Genomic DNA, 19,838 nt, shown 5'->3' on the forward strand with positions numbered 1-19,838 from the left:
TCATTGTGTGGTTTAGGTATCAGAGTAATTGTGGCTTCATAAAACGAATAAGGTAGTGTTTTTCCTGTTTCTATTTTATGGAATAGTTCAGAGAGTGTTGGTATTAGGTCTTCTTTGAAGGTCTGATAACCCTCTGCACTAAACCCCTCTGGTTCTGGGCTTTTCTTGGTTGGGAGATTATTGATGACTGCTTCTATTTCTTTAGAGGTTATGGGGTTGTTTAGATAGTTTATCTGATCATGGTTTAACTTTGGTCCCTGGTATCTGTCTAGGAAATTGTCATCCAGACAATTTCATTCAGATTTTCTAGTTTTACTGAATAAAGGCTTTTGTAGTAGGATCTTATGACATTTTGATTTCCTCAATTTCTGTTGTTATGTCTCCCTTTTCATTACTGATTTAGTTAATTTGGATACTGTCTCTGTGCCCTCTAGTTAGTCTGGCTAAATGTTTTTCTATATTGTTGGTTTTCTCAAAACACCATCCCCTACTTTCATTGATTCTTTATATAGTTCCTTTTGTTTCTACGTGGTTACTTTCAGCCCTGAAGTTATTTGCTGCCTTCTACTCCTCTTGAGTATATTTGTTTCTTTGTGTTTTAGAGCTTTCAGATGTGCTGTCAAGCTGCTAGTGTATGCTCTCTGTCTTAGTCAGGGTTTCTATTCCTGCACAAACATCATGACCAAGAAGCAAGTTGGGGAGGAAAGGGTTTATTGAGCTTACACTTCCACATTGCAGTTCATCACAAAAGAAAGTCAGGACTGGAACTCAAGCAGGTCAGGAAGCAGGAGCTGATGCAGAGACCATGGAGGGATGTTCCTTACTGGCTTGCTTTCCCTGGCTTGCTCAGCCTGCTCTCTTATAGAACCCAAGAGCACCAGCCCAAAGGTGGTACCACCCACAAGGGGCCTTCCCCACTTGATCACTAACTGAGAAAATGCCCCATAGCTGGATCTCATGGAGGCACTTTTCCAACTGAAGCTCCTTTCTTTGTGATAACTCCAGCCTGTGTCAAGTTGACACACAAAACTAACCAGTACACTCTCTCTAGTTTCTTTTTAGAGGCACTAAGAGCTATGAGTTTTCCTCTTTGGACTGCTTTCATTGTTTTTCAGGTTTGGGTATGCTGTGCCTTCATTTTCTTTAAATCCTAAAAAGTCTTTAATTTCTTTCTTTATTTCTTCCTTGATCAAAATATCATTGAGTATGGTGTTGTTCAGCTTCCACATATATGTGGGCTTTCTATTGGTTTTGACGTTGTTGAAGAACAGCCTTTATCCATCATGATCTGATAGGATATATGTGATTATTTGCATCTTCTTGTATCTGTTGAGACACATTTTGTGACAGATTATATGGTCAATTTTGGAGAACATACCATGAGGTGCTGAGAAGAATGTATATTCTTTTGATTTAGGATAAAATGTTATATACATATATATGTTAGATCCATTTGGTTCATAGCTTATGTTAGTTTCACTGTTTCTCCATTTAGTTTGTGTTTCCATAATCTATCCATTGATGAGAGTGTTGTGTTGAAGTCTCCCACTATGATTGTATAAGGTGCAATGTGTGCTTTGAAGTTTAGTAAAGTTTCTTTTATGAATGTATGTGCCCTTGCATTTGGAGTATAAGTATTCAGGACTGAGAGTTTTTCTTGGTATAATTTTCCTTTGATGATTATGAAGTGACCTTTCTTATCTTTTTTTATAACTTTTGCTTGAAAGTGCATTTTATTCCATATTAGAATGACTATTCCAGCTTGTTTCTTGGGACCATTTGCTTAGAAAATTGTTTTCCAGCCTTTTACTTTGAAGTAGCGTCTGTCTTTGTCACTGAGGTAGGCTTTTTTGTATGCAGCAAGATGTTGGGTCCTATTACATATCCAGTGTGTTAGCCTATGTCTTTTTATTGGGGAAACTGAGTCCATTGACATTAAGAGATATTAAGGAAAATATTATTATTGTTAATTGTAGGGTTCTCTTTATGTGACTGTCTTCTTATTGGTGTCTTAATGGGAGATTAATTTCTTGCTTTTTCTAGTGTGTAGTTTGCCTCTTTGTGTTGGAGTTTTCCATTTATTATACTTTGTAGGGCTGGATTTGTGGAAAGATATTGTGTGCATTTGGTTTTGTCATGAAATATCTTGGTTTTGCCATCTATGGTAATTTAGACTTTTGCTAGGTATAGTAGCCTGGGCTGGCATTTGTGTTCTATTATAGTCTGTATGATATCTATTATAGTCTGTATGATATCTGCCCAGGATATTGTAGCTTTCATAGTCTCTGGTGAGAAATGTGGTGTAATTCTGATAGATCTGCCTTTATATGTTACTTGATCTTTTCCCCTACTGCTTCTCTTATTCTTTCCTTCTTTTGTGCATTTGGTGTTTTGAGTATTATGTGACAGGAAGGTTTTCTGGTGCAATCTCTTTGAATTTCTGTAGGCTTCCTGTATGTCCATGGGTATACCTTTCTTTAGGTTAGGGAAGTTTTCTTCTATAATTTTGTTGAAGATATTTACTGGCCCTTTAATTTGGGAATCTTAGCTTTCTTCTATCCCTATTATCCTTAGGTTTGTTCTTCTCATTGTGCCCTGGATTTCCCAGATGTTTTCGGTTAGGAGCTTTTTGCATTTTTCATTTTCTTTGATTGTTCTTTCAATGTTTTCTATCATATCTTCTTTTTTTTTTATTTGATATAATTTATTTACATTTCAAATGATTTCCCCTTTTCTAGCCCCCCCCCACTCCCCGAAAGTCCCGTAAGCCCCCTTCTCTTCCCCTGTCCTCCCTCCCACCCCTTCCCAGTTCCCCGTTCTGGTTTTGCCAAATACTGTTTCACTGAGTCTTTCCAGAACCAGGGACCACTCCTGCTTTCTTCTTGTATCTCATTTGATGTGTGGATTATGTTTTGGGTATTCCAGTTTTCTAGGTTAATAACCACTTATTAGTGAGTGCATACCATGATTCACCTTTTGAGTCTGGGTTACCTCACTTAGTATGATGTTCTCTAGCTCCATCCATTTGCCTAAGAATTTCATGAATTCATTGTTTCTAATGGCTGAATAGTACTCCATTGTGTAGATATACCACATTTTTTGTATCCACTCTTCTGTTGAGGGATACCTGGGTTCTTTCCAGCATCTGGCAATTATAAATAGGGCTGCTATGAACATAGTAGAGCATGTATCCTTATTACATGGTGGGGAATCCTCTGGGTATATGCCCAGGAGTGGTATAGCAGGATCTTCTGGAAGTGAGGTGCCCAGTTTTCGGAGGAACCGCCAGACTGCTTTCCAGAGTGGTTGTACCAATTTGCAACCCCACCAGCAGTGGAGGAGTGTTCCTCTTTCTCCGCACCCTCTCCAACACCTGCTGTCTCCTGAATTTTTAATCTTAGCCATTCTGACTGGTGTAAGATGAAATCTTAGGGTTGTTTTGATTTGCATTTCCCTAATGACTAATGAAGTGGAGCATTTTTTAAGATGCTTCTCCGCCATCCGAAGTTCTTCAGGTGAGAATTCTTTGTTTAACTCTGTACCCCATTTTTTAATAGGGTTGTTCGGTTTTCTGGAGTCTAACTTCTTGAGTTCTTTATATATATTGGATATTAGCCCTCTATCTGATGTAGGATTGGTGAAGATCTTTTCCCAATTTGTTGGTTGCCGATCTGTCCTCTTGATGGTGTCCTTTGCCTTACAGAAACTCTGTAACCTTATGAGGTCCCATTTGTCAATTCTTGCTCTTAGAGCATACGCTATTGGTGTTCTGTTCAGAAACTTTCTCCCTGTACCGATGTCCTCAAGGGTCTTCCCCAGTTTCTTTTCTATTAGCTTCAGAGTGTCTGGCTTTATGTGGAGGTCCTTGATCCATTTGGATTTGAGCTTAGTACAAGGAGACAAGGATGGATCAATTCGCATTCTTCTGCATGCTGACCTCCAGTTGAACCAGCACCATTTGTTGAAAAGGCTATCTTTTTTCCATTGGATGTTTTCAGCCTCTTTGTCGAGGATCAGGTGGCCATAGGTGTGTGGGTTCATTTCTGGATCTTCAATCCTGTTCCATTGATCCTCCTGCCTGTCACTGTACCAATACCATGCAGTTTTTAACACTATTGCTCTGTAGTATTGCTTGAGGTCAGGGATACTGATTCCCCCAGATTTTCTTTTGTTGCTGAGAATAGTTTTAGCTATCCTGGGTTTTTTGTTGTTCCAGATGAATTTGATAATTGCTCTTTCTAACTCTGTGAAGAATTGAGTTGGGATTTTGATGGGTATTGCATTGAATCTGTATAGTGCTTTAGGCAAAATGGCCATTTTAACTATATTGATTCTGCCGATCCATGAGCATGGGAGGTTTTCCCATTTTTTGAGGTCTTCTTCCATTTCCTTCTTCAGAGTCTTGAAGTTCTTGCCATACAGATCTTTCGCATGTTTGGTAAGAGTCACCCCAAGATACTTTATACTGTTTGTGGCTATTGTGAAGGGGGTCATTTCCCTAATTTCTTTCTCAGCCTGTTTATCCTTTGAGTATAGGAAGGCCACTGATTTGCTTGAGTTGATTTTGTAACCTGCCACTTTGCTGAAGTTGTTTATCAGCTGTAGGAGCTCTCTAGTGGAGTTCTTTGGGTCACTTAGGTAGACGATCATGTCGTCTGCAAATAATGATAGTTTGACTTCCTCCTTTCCAATTTGTATCCCTTTGACCTCCTTATGTTGTCGAATTGCCCGAGCTAGTACCTCAAGTACAATATTGAAAAGATAAGGAGAAAGGGGGCAGCCTTGTCTGGTCCCTGATTTCAGTGGGATTGCTTCAAGTTTCTCTCCATTTAGTTTGATGCTGGCTACCGGTTTGCTGTATATTGCTTTTACTATGTTTAGGTATGGGCCTTGAATTCCTGTTCTCTCCAAGACTTTAAGCATGAAAGGATGCTGAATTTTGTCAAATGCTTTTTCAGCATCCAATGAAATGACCATGTGGTTTTGTTCTTTGAGTTTGTTTATGTAGTGGATTGTATTGATGGATTTCCGTATATTGAACCAACCCTGCATTCCCGGGATAAAGCCTACTTGATCATGGTGGATGATCGTTTTGATGTGTTCTTGGATTCGGTTGGCAAGAATTTTGTTGAGTATTTTTGCATCGATATTCATAAGGGAAATTGGTCTGAAGTTCTCTTTCTTTGTTGGATCTTTGTGTGGCTTTGGTATCAGCGTAATTGTGGCTTCGTAGAAGGAATTGGGTAGTGTTCCTTCTGTTTCTATTTTGTGGAATAGTTTGAAGAGTATTGGTGTTAACTCTTCTTTGAAGGTCTGGTAGAATTCTGCACTGAAACCATCTGGTCCTGTGCTTTTTTTGGTTGGAAGACTTTCTATGACTCCTTCTATTTCTTTAGGCTTTATGGGACTGTTTAGATGGTCTAGTTGGTCCTGATTTAATTTTGGTATTTGGTATCTGTCAAGGAAATTGTCCATTTCCTCCAGATTCTCCAGTTGTGTTGAGTACAGGCTCTTGTAGTAGGATCTGATGATTTTTTGGATTTCCTCAGTTTCCGTTGTTATGTCTCCCTTTTCATTTCTAAGTTTGTTAATTTGGATACTTTCTCTGTGCCCTTTGGTCAGTCTGGCTAAGGGTTTATCTATCTTGTTGATTTTCTCAAAGAACCAGCTCCTAGTTTTGTTGATTTTTTGTATGGTTCTCTTTGTTTCTACTTGATTGATTTCGGCCCTGAGTTTGATGATTTCCTGCCTTCTACTCCTCCTGGGTGAAATAGCTTCTTTTTGTTCTAGGGCTTTCAGGTGTGTCATTAAGTTGGTAATGTATGCTCTCTCCATTTTCTTTTTGGAGGCACTCAGGGCTATGAGTTTTCCTCTTAGCACTGCTTTCATTGTGTCCCATAGATTTGGGTATGTTGTGTTTTCATTTTCATTGTGTTCTAAAAAGTCTTTAATTTCTTTCTTTATTTCTTCCTTGACCAAGGTGTCATTGAGTAGAGTATTGTTCAATTTCCACGTGTATGTGGGTTTTCTGTTGTTTCTGTTGCTATTGAAGACCACTTTTATTCCATAGTGATCAGATAGGAGGCATGGGATTAGTTCTATCTTTTTATATTTGTTGAGGTCTGTCTTGTGACCAATTATATGGTCGATTTTGGAGAAGGTACCATGAGGTGCTGAAAAAAAGGTATATTCTTTTGTTTTAGGATAGAATGTTCTATATATATCAGTTAAGTCTAATTGGTCCAAAGCTTCAATTAGTTTCATTGTGTCCTTGTTTAGTTTCTGTTTTCCTGATCGGTCCATTGAGGAAAGTGCAGTGTTGAAGTCACCCACAATTATTGTGTTAGGTGTAATGTGTGCTTTGAGTTTTAATAGAGTTTCTTTTATGAAAGAGGGTGCCCTTGCATTTGGAGCATAGATGTTCAGGATTGAGAGTTCTTCTTGTTGTATTTTTCCTTTGACCAGCAAGAAGTGTCCCTCAGAGTCTCTTTTGATGACTTTGGGTTGAAAGTCAATTTTATCTGATATTAAAATGGCTACTCCAGCTTGTTTCCTGAGACCATTTGCTTGTAAAATTGTCTTCCAGCCTTTTACTCTAAGATAGTGTTTGTCTTTGACCCTGAGGTGTGTTTCCTGTAAGCAGCAAAATGTAGGGTCCTGTTTACGTATCCAGTCAGTTAGTCTGTGTCTTTTTATTGGGGCATTGAGTCCATTGATGTTAAGAGATATTAAGGAATAGTGATTGTTACTTCCTATCATTTTTGACGTTATTTTTTAAATTTGATTGCTTAACTTCTTTTGGGTTTGATGAAAGGTTACTATCTTGCTTTTTTCAGGGTGGAGTTTCCCTCCTTGTATTGGTGTTGTCCTCCTATTATCCTTTTTAGGGCTGGGTTTGTGGATAGATATTGGGTGAACTTGGTTTTGTCGTGAAATATCTTAGTTTCTCCATCTATGGTGATTGAGAGTTTTGCTGGATATAATTGTTTTGGTTGGCATTTGTGTTCTCTTAGAGTCTGCATGAGATCTGCCCAGGACCTTCTAGCCTTCATAGTCTCAGGTGAAAAGTCTGCTGTGATTCTGATAGGTCTTCCTTTATATGTTACTTGGCCTTTTTCTCTTACTGCCTTTAGTATTCTTTCTTTGTTTAGAACATTTGGTGTTTTGATTATTATGTGACGGGAAGTATTTCTGTTCTGGTCCAGTCTGTTTGGAGTTCTGTAGGCTTCTTGTATATTCATGGGCATCTCTCTCTTTAGGTTAGGGAAGTTTTCTTCCATAATTTTATTGAAGATATTTGCTGGCCCTTTAAGTTGTAAATCTTCACTCTCATCTATGCCTATAATCCTTAGGTTTGGTCTTCTCATTGTGTCCTGGATTTCCTGGATATTTTGGGTTACAAGCTTTTTGCACTTTGCATTTTCTTTAACTGTTGAGTCCATGGTTTCTATGGAATCTTCAGCATCTGAGATTCTTTCTTCTATCTCTTGTATTCTGTTGTTGATATTTGCATCTCTGTCCCCTGATTTCTTCCCAAGGCTTTCTATCTCCAAAGTTGTCTCCCTTTGAGTTTTCTTAGTTGTTTCTACTTCTGATTTTAGATCCTGGATGGTTTTGCTTAGCTCCTTCCCTTGCATGTTTGTGTTTTCCTGTAATTCTTTAAGAGATTTTTGTGTTTCCTCTTTCATGAGCTCAGCCTGTTGACCAAAGTTCTCCTGTATTTCTTTAAGAGATTTTTGTGTTTCGTCTTTCATGACCTCAGCCTGTTGAGCAAAGTTCTCCTGTATTTCTTTAAGTGTTTTTTGCATTTCCTCCTTGTTGGCTTTTGTATTCTCCTGGATTTCTTTCAATGATTTTTGTGTTTCCCTTGCAAGGGCTTCTAACTTTTGATCCATTTTCTCCTCAATGTCCTTCATGTGTTCCTGTACCAGCATCATGACCAGTGATTTTAAATCCAAATCTTGTTTTACTGGTGTGATGGGGTATCCAGGACTTGCTGGTAGAGGAGAATTTGGTTCAGATGTTGCCATATTGCCTTGATTTCTGTTAGTGACGTTTCTGCGTTTGCCTTTTGCCATCTAGCTCTCACTGGTGTTACTTGGTCTTGTCAGTGCTGGACTCACCAGTGCAAGCTGCCCCTTCCCCGTTGGCCTCTGGTGCACAGCTTACACTCTGCACTGCCTATAGACAGGGTGCTGTTGTCCAGGCTGTTCAGATCCCGAAGCAGGCACCTGAAGGCTCCCGCTGGGGCCCGCAGGATTTATTGGAGCACACCGACTTCTCCCAGCTGGCCGCCCGGAAGCCCCCACTAGCCTCTTGAGGGACCTGGAGATGTGGCGGCCACCCAGGCTGATCTGAAGCGGAGAGAGTTGAGCTGGGGGCTTCTGCCTGAGGCCTTGCCCCAGATTGTGTCTGCGGACCAGGTGGAACCCGTGTGCACCCCCAGGGAGCTCCGAAGGTGAATGTTGCTGTGACCTCCCCTGTGCTCCACTCACTCCGCTGGGCAGCCGATTTCCCCAACCGGGCTGGCGCACACTAGGTTAGCCTTGTCGCCTGGGCCCTGAGTCCAGGCAAACGCCTGGGAGGCCAAGGTCCGAGCAAAGTTCCCCTAGGGCTATGTCTGTTATTTGGGTCCGCCAGGTGACCCGGATGGCGGGCGTGCGCGTCCGCGCTCCGCGAAAGCACCGGGAGAGTCTGTTGTGCTAATAACCTCCTGGGCTGGTTGACACACAGATGGCCCACCAAGCCGCCCAGTTCTTGGGGTCAGTCCTGTGCCTTTTGGGGCCTAGACCCCCGTTTTGTTAGCCTCAGGCTACGCTTGTTAGCAGTCTCTGCCCTCCCGAGCACTCTGGCTCCTGTAGGCAAAATGGCGGCGCGTGCACCGGCCGGGGCAAAAAAAAAACTCCTGGCTGGGTTGGCGCCCCGATGGCCACTCGAACAGCCCAGGGCCTGGGTGCAGGCCAACGCCCGTCTGGCTCCGACCCCTGCGGTGTTGGGCCTAGGATTATGTTTGTGTACCTCAGTCTGACCGATCTCTGGAGCCCAGGATCAAGATGGCGGTGAGTCTCTCCTGACTGGCGGGCAGCCGAGTTCTGAAGTGGCTTCCGTGCAGCGAAAGGCTCCGCAGAACCGCAGTTGCTTGCCGCCCGGCTGGTCAGCGAAGGTCAGTGGTCGTGGGCGCAGGGCCTAACTGGACCCTGTGTCGCCTTGGTTCCACCGCTGATGGCCCTTCAGCTGGAGCAGCCACTGCTACCGCCGCCGCCGCCGCCCCTATCATATCTTCTGCACCTGAGATTCTCTCATCTATCTGCTGTATTTTGTTGGTAATGCTTGTATCTATGACTCCTGATTTCTTTCCTAGGTTTTCTATCTCCAGAGATGTTTTCCTTTGTGATTTCTTTCTTGTTTCAGCTTCCATTTTTAGATCCTGTATGGTTTTGTTCAGTTCCTTCACCTGTTTGTTTGTGTTTTCCTCTAATTCTTTAAGGGATTTTTGGGTTTCCTCTTTAAGGGCTTCTAGCTGTTTACTTGTCTTCTGCTGAATTTCTTTAAGATAGTTATTTATGTTTTTCTTAAAGTCCTTTATCAGCATCATTAGATGGGATTTTAAATGCAACTCTTGCTCTTCTGGTGCATTGGGGTATCCAGGACTTGCCTTGATGGGAGAACTTGATGTTGCCAAGTAGCCTTGGTCTCTGTTGGTAGGGGTCTTGTACTTACCTTTTGCCATCTGGTTATCTCTGGTGTTAGTTGGTAGCCTTCTGTCTCTGGCTGTAAGCCTGTGTCAGCACTTCTGGGAGATCAAATCTCTTGATGGGATCTGTGTGCAGATGGTTTAGGTGCCACTCAGATCCTGGTTGCAGATGGCAACTGGAAGGATCCTGTCCCAACTACAACACTGTGTATGCCCTGCATGCCCCTAGCCATTCCCCCTTTGGACAGTTATGAGAGAGAAAGTGGAGCTCTCACCTCTGAGCCCAGAAATGCTGCTGGGAAATCACTCTTTCCTTGAGGGCAGTGCACAAAGGGAGTTGGAGCTTCCTAGCTCCCTGGTGTAAATGGTGACCAGAGGGATCCTTCCGCACCTCTTCCACTGATAGAATATCCTGTGTGCTCCTAACTGTTTCCCTCCTGACAGTTATTGGAGAGAAAGTGAAGATCTTACCTTTGTGCCCAGAAGTGAAAGCACTGCTGGGAGATTACTCTATCCTGGCAGGACTTGTATGGAAAGCTGTGGAGTTGCCTGGCTCCATGGTGCAAATGGCAGCCAGAAGGACCCTCTCCCAGCTCCTCCACTGATCATATGCCCTTTGCACTCCTAGCTGTTCCCCTCCAGACAGTTACTAGAGAGAAAGTGGGGATCTGACCTCCATGCCCAGAAGTGAAAGCACTGCTGAGAAGTCAATCTCTCCTGGTGGGCTGTGCACCAACTATTATTAAAAAGAAAAAAAAAAAGCATTTAGCTAGCATTTAACTGTTTCAGAGGCTTAGTGTATTATCCTCATGGTAGAGAGCATGGCAGCAGGAATGGCAGGCATGGTGCTAGAACAGCAGCTGAAAGGCATCCTGATCCATATGCAGGAGGAGAGAGAGAGGATGGGAGGGAGGGAGAGAGGGAGGGAGAAAAAGAGAAAGAACAGGGAGAGGGGGAGAGACTGAGAGACCAAGACTGGTATAGGCTTTAAAAACCTTAAATCCTACCCCTAGTGACTTACTTTCTCCAGTGAGGCCACACCTCATAATCCTTCTAATTCTTTAAAAATTTTCCACTCCATTAATGATGCCAAAGCATTTAAACATGCAAGCCTGTGGGGGCGCCATTCTCATCCAATCTACCAAAATTTGCTGTGGCATCATTTTTTTTTTATTTCAAGCCACCATAATTTGTAATACTAACTATTTTTCACAGAGGATCACATTACTACTCTTCCCAATATGAGACAAACAAAACCTTTTTGCCTTATTTTCCCTAGTGCTACAGTGGCCCTTACCATAACATGTCGTGTGAGTGAAGCCCAGCATGCCAGAATAGATTTTAGTAACTGACCAACATTATGACTTCTAAGGGTGAATGTCCTCCATGCTTTCATATACGTGGATGTACATTGCCATATTTGAATTATACAGCATGAGTTGAAGATTCATAAAATCATTCTACAGGTAGAAAATTATTATGTAGTAGAAATGATTTACCTTTGATGTCATAGCTGATGGGGACAGACAAAGGCCTTCTTTGCCTACCTGAGTTGATGGACAGTCCCTTAGTCACTCTTCTTCACTCACTGACCTGTAGGGTGACAACCAGAATGACTGCTGGATCTTTGCCTTGGCAGTCCTCCTCAGCAGCACCTTCATCTACAACAGCATAGGAACGATCAACCAACAGGCCATGGACCAGCTACAGTATCCTTTTGGTGTGTTCTAGCATAGTCTTAAACTTAGAAAGAACATATTCCTTATTTCATCAGGTAGATAGGCAGTCAAGGGCCTTAGTATTTTAAGTCTCTCATTAACAAATTCCCTGATACTCTTCATGTGAGTTTGTCTCATTTTCCAGAACAAATTCAAATTTCTTACATCACATATTGCCATAATCAGAGTGGTACACTGCTGAGAGCATCCCTATATTCATCAATATCCTGAATTTGTCCAAATCCTCAACGTGATTCAGAACCCATATTCTCATTAATCAGTATTATCATAATCTCTAAATGTTAGTGATGTCCTGGCTGCCCACTGAATGCTATAGGAAGTATTTATCCTAAAATCTCATCAAGGAATCCTAAACCTCAAAGGAATAGGTTCATTATTTCATCCAGGGAATAAAGGCCTTTGTCTTTCAACCACCACAACTGTATAACAAATGTAAGGAATTTGGAAAACCCTTTTCTCTTTACCAGGTTTACCTCAGTCCCATCATAAGTTCAAGCTTTCCTTGCCTATGTGTTCTTTAAACAGAGTCACAGACTACTCAGAAATTCCATTCCTGACTTAATATTTCACATCCTTCAAATCTTCCACACCAGTTAAAATTGTGTCCTGACAAATCACCATTCCTGCCAGCATCTGTGTTACCATCTAACTGCCCAGTTAATGCATTGGAAGAAATATCTCCTGCTTTTCTCTCAGGTGCTTGGCTCTACTGTTCGTTTTTGTTCAGCCCACCCTTACACTTTTCATGTTATGGAACTGTAGAAGACACAGGTATGCTTCCTATTTAGACCATGCTACACAATCTCACTCTCATGACAATAAAATGAAGACAAGGGTCTTTAAAGTATGGGCTCTCAGAGTACAGCAACATTCTTTCCAATTTTCTTTCAAACATCCACTTGACACAACATTTTTTGGCCAAAAGACACTCATCTATACCTGATGTTCCTTTTCCCTCCCCTTTTCACACTATTTCCATGTTCCTATTACCTTGATTAAATCATTATCAACTTTGCTAAATTTCAATTAAACTTAACTTCAAATAATGAGCTCAAGTAACTCCTTATCCGGTGGGTCTTTGTATTGTTTGTCTCAGCAGATTCCAGTAGTTGAATTCTTCTTCCTTTCTGCATAACTTGGGTCTAAGTACTAGAGTTTCTAAGTTATTGAGTATTCCACCCACCTCACCAGCAAGCCTTTCCTGTTTACTTTCTCTTCTTCTGTGGCTTCTAAGTGTATGACACTAGTCACTGTGCCTGTGCCCTGTTTTACTTTGTCTCCAGGGACTATCATTGTGCCTCGAGGGCTTCTGGAGCACCCATGTGTCAGCTGTCACCAAGTATCTATCTGTAGTTACAGCCACATCCAGCCTTTCACATTTAGCTGCTGATAAAACTTCTCATGTAGGTATCTTAGAGACAATTTAAATCAAAATTCATAAAACCACTCATTCATCTATGTTTCTAATTGCATTAATGTTTCCTATCATTCACACAATTGTTCAGATTTAAAACATAGAAATCACTTGATATAACCATTTCCTAGTACACAAGAAGTCATGATTCTACCATTCTCAGCTCCATTATCAAAGTTATTTCCTTAGACTGACATATTCTCTATGTTGTGTGTAGTTTTAAAAACATGCTACCGCCTTTGCCTGGGAACTGGGACACTGAAGTAGTTGCCTACACTCTTGCCTTTCCCAGTTCCCTTTTGTTCCTCCAGGCTTAGCTTTACCAAGCAGTCATCACTAACCAGAATTCTCTCTCAACCCACCTTTGGGCAATCAAAAACACTCAGATAGCTTTATTACTTTAGAATTAGCCTACTAGCACAATGGCCGTTCTCAAATACTTTCTGCTCTGAAATGTGTGCACTTAATAATTTATTATCCCTGTCTCTCCTCCTGCCCTAAACTTAATGGCTCGTATCAGCTAGCCACTGCCAACCTCCTTGCTTATCTTGCAGTGATAGTTCTAGCTCCTCCATGACCTTACATAATTGTTTTATGCTTTTCCCTCCAAAGCCTGGCCAAAAAGTCTCTTCCCTTTTCCTGTGTTTCCTTTTCCTCCTGGGACCCAGAAGTCCCACCTGTTCCTTCCAAACCTCAGTCAGATCCTGGCCTTCTTTATTGACCAAATTGAGAACCAATTAGGGAACAACCCCCTCCATCTCTACATACCTTCCATGACAAACTCTAATCTAAGCTTTTCTTGTCTTGGATATGTCAATTGCCAAATGATTCTTTGCTTAAACAATTGATTATCAATTAGAATCCCAGCCCGTAAGATCATCAGAAATGATGTTGTATCATATCTTCTCCACATAAAGTGCCTTCCATTTAGTGCAAATCAAACTGAAGACTAGGGTCTGTCTATGTAGGTCTTTTGGATGGTCTGCCCCACCACACTGGCAAGCATGATTTATCCTCAGTATATAATCACATTCTCCAATTTAAGGTTTACAAGTGATATAACCTCTATTTGGAATGTTCTTCTGCTATACCTCCCATGTTTGAATTTTTGATAACCTAGATTCTCACAGAGTACAAGTAACCCTTTCAAGAATACATTGTGCAAGCTACGCAGGCAGATCCATGCGTTGACTCACTATTGCTTGGACTGCTTTACTTTTCTGCATCACAATTTTAGTACTATTTTAGGGTGCTTTTTTATATTTTATTCATGTAATTATTGTTTGTCTTTTTAAGTATGATATAAACTCTAGTATAGGCATTCTTTTGCTTATTTTAAAAGATTGTCCAAGGGACAGTGCTTGTTCCATCGAAGACATAAAATAGGTATTTGTGACCAAGTTAATTCTGAAAATGAATAAGCTAACAAATAAATATGTTAATTTTGAGTGGTAGTGGTGGGATCCACATCATGAAAAATGTTGTTTTTCCTGTAGTTTTCTTAACTGAGCATGCCAGCTATGTGACAAAATTGACTGATCTAATCAAATCAAAGTCTTCACCTGATCAGAGTGATGTAGACAACTCAGCTAACTTTGTAGGCTTCTTTCCAATCTTTGTGTGGACTCTGAGAGATTTCGCTCTTGTTCTGGAAGAAGATGGAAAATCTATCACTCCTGATGAATACCTGGAGAGTTCACTAGCTCTAAGAAAAGGTAAATGGGAGCAATGGAAGTTTAGGATATCATGGTAACAAGAGCAGAAGGATCATTCTGCGTTCCTGGTAAAATTCTTGATGCTGAAATTGTGCTTTCCTCAGAGCTGCTATGGGAAATGAAAACACAGCTTAGCTGAGTTTGAACTGTACTATCTGCAGCTTCTTAGAGGAAGGCCTGTTCTTTTTAATTCCTTTTGTTTTTGTTTTATTCATTCCACATTTGGTATTTCCCCCTTGTTTTACAAAATTTAAATTATTAAAATGGCAATATATTTTAAAGAATTTATTTGAACTTTACTGCATCTACTTTATCTTGCCTTAAGGAACTGATGAAAAAACTAAAAGATTTAATGAGCCAAGACTGTGTATCAGGAAGTTCTTCCCAAAGAGGAAGTGCTTCACCTTTGACAGGCCTGGTGACAAGAAGCAACTTCCCAAACTAGAGTTTGTGTGGGAGGAGGAGCTGAATAAAGATTTTGTAGAAGAAGTTGCAAAATTTGCCTCATACATCTTCAAGGATTCTGGTGTCAAGACTCTGTCTGGTGGCATCATAGTCAATGGGAAACGTAAGTTATTCCTTCTACCTTTTATCTGGTTTTCTGCTCATTGTAGAATACTGACAAAGCCACTTCAACCCATACTGAACATCATTTGTTCATGTTGTTGAAAATGTACTGCACGTCTCTCATGGTAGAGTTTAGTTGGGAAGTAAATCTATTTCTCACAATCTCATATTTGTAATAGCAAAGGGGAGGTGAAATGACCAGAATCCAATGTAGCCTGAGAAACAATTCCTACTTGCTCATGGATCCCTACTAATGAATAAGTTAACTCAAAGTCACAAAAGATCACATACCACACTCGATTAATGCAACAGAGTGAAGCCTAAGACAGGACATGACTTCCCAATTCAGGAAAGTAAAAGTTATGTGACTGAAAGAAGAGAGTGCATGAGAGGTGTGGAGTCATGATGCAGTGGTAATGTCCTAAGAGAGCAGAACATGATGGTAGGAATTTACAATTGGTTCCAAGCTTTGTAGGAAACTCTCTAATTTATAACACTTGACTAGAATTAAGTACTCATTGGGTTAGAACAAAATTATGGCAGTAAAAAGTATCAAAGAGACATGGAAGCTAATATATTTTGATGCTAAATATAAATGTTTCCATTATAATACAATATGACAGAATGGTAGGTCCAAGAAGGAACTAAAATATGTCACCTAACATTGAATCTCTTCATTTCTTGTATATTGTATTGTTTATTGGGAAACTAATATCAGAAGAAATTAGATTTTGAAGTAGGTGAAGTTGTTTGCATTTGGATAATTTAATGTGGATTTTTCCACTGATATTTATAATAGAGAACACTATGGAGTCAGGCAGCTCATGGGCCAAGAATGTTGTTCAGATTATACAATAATTACGAGCATTTGCAAAGATGTTGGTTTTATTCTAGCACCACAGGAACTGGTATAGCTGTGAAAACCTGTAATCTTAGTTTTGCAGAAGAGGAAGCAGGAGGATCAAACATAAAAATTCATCATTTCTAAAATTTCCCAGACTTCCTTTAAATTTGATATATAGCCAAACTATTTCAATAAATAAACAAACAAAAACTAAATAAATGAACATACACAAAATGTAATTAGAGATTTGAAAGAAAGAAAAAAAGAAAATCCATGATTCATCCCAACTATAGAAACAGAAAAAAAATGTAGGACTGACTCATACAGAACTGTTGAGAGGAAGGAGCTGGCGCCTGCTCTTACTTGCTTGAGGGTTGGTTCCTGGATGTCATGCTTTCAATCCTACCAATAGCCAAGGTGTAAGAAAACCTGGATGTCTTGGTCATTCTATAGCTCTCCTGGGGAAAGAAAACTGGATAGACCTATTTACAGAGTGTAGAATCAGTGCTAGTAATATGCAGCACTAAGGAAAAGTTAGTAAAAGAAAGAAAAGAAAGAGGAAACTAATGGAGTGAGGAAGAAAGGAAAGTAGGAAGAAAGGAAGGAAGAAAGGAAGGAAGGAAGGAAGGAAGGAAGGGAGAAAGAAGGGAAAGAAAAAAGAACAGCAACAAAATCCACCCAACAACAACAAAAGAAGAGGAAGAGGAGAAAGACAATGACAAGTTTTCTCTTTGACCATTTAATGAGAGAGAAAGGAAAGACGATGAGAAGAGAATTTAAAAAAAAAAGAGGGATGATAAAATAAGGAGATACAGTGTCTCCAGCCTTCCAAACGCTGTTCAAAGAGATTCAGTACAAAATCCATCTCTGGGACAAATGTAGAGGCAGTAAAATTGGGCTTTGATCTCTGGATCTCCAGGTTAATACAGTATCCCTTTTGTGATCTTTCTTAGAAAATTGTGGAAACCATGTACTCTGTCCAGCAACTAACTGTCATTTTGAAATTCATTTATATAGGCCTAAAAACCTTGGTAGAGACCTATGTCAATGCCATCAGCAGTGGGTCTCTCCCCTGTATGGAGAGTGCTGTGATGACTTTGGCCCAGATAGAGAACTCAGCAGCAGTGCAAAAGGCCATCACCCACTATGAAGAACAGATGAATCAGAAGATTCAGATGCCCACAGAAACCCTCCAGGAGGTGCTGGCCATGCACAGGACCTGTGAGAGAGAGGCCACTGAGATCTACATGAAAAATTCTTTCATGGATGTGGACAAAAAGTTCCAGGAGGAATTACAGGTAACTTTGGCACTCAACATGTTGAGAGTCAGGAAAATGTGTGTCTTTTGGAGGAAAGACTTGTCTTTAGTCTCCAAGACAGGGATTCTCAGTGATGTGCACAGATTTCCAGTGATTATTGAATGATTAGATTCTGCTGGACTTTGATAAAAAAATAAACCAAACAATCTAGCATTATTATTAACCACATTTTCCACAAACTTTTATTTTGCTTATTGTAAGAAAACATGGACATTTGATCAGAGATGACCCCTCCCTAATTAGCATGCCCTGATTTTACTAATGTTGTTGTGATCAAAACTTCTAGTGATGCTAGCTAGTCAATATCAGTAGGAAATAGGCATCTTCTTATCGAAGTTACCTTCAGGTTGTAATGTATATAGATACATTACAATGTAATGTCTATTCCATTATGCATTCTAAATGTTGAGAATCACATCACTGTCATCTCCATTGTTCATTTTCTTCACAGTGACAAAAACACACAGAATTTTACAATATCAAAAAAAAAATCTTTTTATTGAGTACATTTAGTAGTCTCTGGACTTAGTACTTTGTGTTACTTCTTTATCTGACTAGAGACCTCTGAAATTGGTATTGCTCATTCTGACTTATACACAAGGACTTATCTGTCCACAAATGGTAAGGACACAAAGTAGTGGAGTGGTACATTCAAGGAGTTCACAGGAGCCCGTCTAACTGTCTAACTCTAACGTTGCTGATAGGAACTATCCCCAATATCAGAGACTTGGAAATTAAATGGTTTCCTATGATGTAGCATCTGTGCTTTGACAATCACTTTCTAAGTCAGTAAGGGTGAGTAGCAGAAGAGAGAAACAGGAGGATTCCTTCAGAGATTTACAAACTAAAGGAATAGTTTCTGAATGAACCTGAAGAGATCTTACAGTAAGGTGAAGACTGTAGCCCTGTTTGACATTATTCAGTAGTCTCTTATGTATCTCCCTCCTGTCCACCACCAGACCCAGCTGGAAGCCAAGCTAGATGCCTTTGTTAAGAAGAACATGGACATGTCATCAGCTCGATGCTCATATTTACTGGAAAGGATCTTTGGTCCTCTGGAAGAAGAAGTGAAGCAGGGGACTTTTCATAAACCAGGAGGTTACTTCCTTTATCTTCAAAAGAAACGAGAGCTGGAGAAAAAGTATAAGCAGACTCCTGGAAAGGGACTCCAGGTAAACAGGGATGTTGGTAGCATTTTGTGGTATTTTGTGTAGAATCTCCATCAAATGTCAATTTCTGCAAAGAAGATACAATGCTGTCTGTGGGCTGGGCCTGTGTCTGACATTCATACAGGCAGTCAACTGTGATAAAGGCAGCAGCTTCTTCCTTTCATAGTACAACTGGACCTCTCAGAAATATTTGTGGAAATCATTCATTCCCTCATTTATTCATCTAATCATCCAACAGTGCTTTATTTATCCCCAATGTTTAGAGTACTTCTCAGGGAGCTAGGGCCACTGCAATTTAAGAAAAAACCAAACAAAACCAAGCAACTAGTAAGTTTTCTCACAAGCACTAGGTAATGCTAACTTACAGGCTAGTAATATAGCAATGGCAGTTGGTATTTAGATTGTTCTCAGTGTTATCTAGAATTTAACTCATTGTGTTTGGACATCAATTCTATTAAGTATTTATTATTATTATCTCAGAGAAAGGAAAGGGAATTGTGGCAGAAAGAAGTTAAGACCTCACTCAATATCCCAGAGTCAATGAGATTCACAGCCTTAATGAAAATTCAGGGTATATAGTCTTTGCCTTTAGCCATTTTAAAGTGCCCTAATTAGGCAGTAGAGGTCAAGATTAGATTTGGCTACATACTATTTTCAAATGGCCAACTTGGACAAGACAAGTCTTATAAAAGGAATAATTTAATGTGGAGCTTGTATACAGCTTCAGAGAGTTAGTCCATTATCATCATGATGAGAGGTATATTGACATACAGGGAGACATGGAGCTGGAAAAGAAGCAGAGAGCTTTATACCCTGAGCTACAGCCACTGGCCTGGCCTTTGTTTTTCAAACCTTAAAGCACAAGGCATACTCCCTTGAATAAGTCCATACCACAAATCCTTCTCAAATAGTTTTACCCCCTGATAACTAAGCATGGAAATATTGAGTCCATGGGGGCCATTCTCATTCAAATTACCATGGTAACTCTTCTTGATATGTTATGGCACCACTCTAGATGCACTGAGACTGATCTGCAGAATTCATTCAGGCAGGAAGGATGGTCTAAGGCCAGGAGGATTGGTTGGACCAGATGACAAGGAAACATTCCTGGTTAATAACTTCAGGGCAGCATCCATGCTGGAAAGTGCATAGCCAACACAAAACAAAGTCAATGGTATTATTGTAGACATTTTATCTCCCTGTGTTTGGGTGTGTTATTTTATTTTAGTCTTATTGACTTTATTTTGCTTGGATATTAATTACAGTTTCACTTTTGTGTTTTAGTGGTTTGGTTTTGTGTGATAGTTTCTTGGTGGTTTTGGTTTTGTTTTTTATTTTTTGTTTTGCTTTTTTGGTAGGGAGTTGTTTACCTGTTTG

The 19,838-nt window shown here is 40.2% G+C and overlaps 1 protein-coding gene across 4 annotated transcripts in view; it reads left to right on the forward strand.

The window, feature by feature from the left end:
- Nucleotides 1–19,838, forward strand: part of LOC127682613 (guanylate-binding protein 1-like) — a 248,504-nt gene that overhangs the window by 146,507 nt on the left and 82,159 nt on the right. Inside the window, exons 3-7 of one of the 4 annotated variants that reach the window (XM_052179087.1) lie at nucleotides 11,294–11,403; nucleotides 14,366–14,562; nucleotides 14,888–15,130; nucleotides 16,991–17,271; nucleotides 18,252–18,464. The exons of 2 other annotated variants lie outside the window; for them this stretch is intronic. In XM_052179087.1, coding sequence (XP_052035047.1) covers nucleotides 11,294–11,403; nucleotides 14,366–14,562; nucleotides 14,888–15,130; nucleotides 16,991–17,271; nucleotides 18,252–18,464 — 1,044 coding nt within the window. The remainder of the gene's footprint in view (nucleotides 1–11,293; nucleotides 11,404–14,365; nucleotides 14,563–14,887; nucleotides 15,131–16,990; nucleotides 17,272–18,251; nucleotides 18,465–19,838) is intronic. One more of the 4 variants, XM_052179086.1, reaches the window with a different exon arrangement.

This window comes from Apodemus sylvaticus, chromosome 4 (assembly GCF_947179515.1).
Source record: "Apodemus sylvaticus chromosome 4, mApoSyl1.1, whole genome shotgun sequence".
Lineage (NCBI taxonomy): Eukaryota > Metazoa > Chordata > Mammalia > Rodentia > Muridae > Apodemus > Apodemus sylvaticus.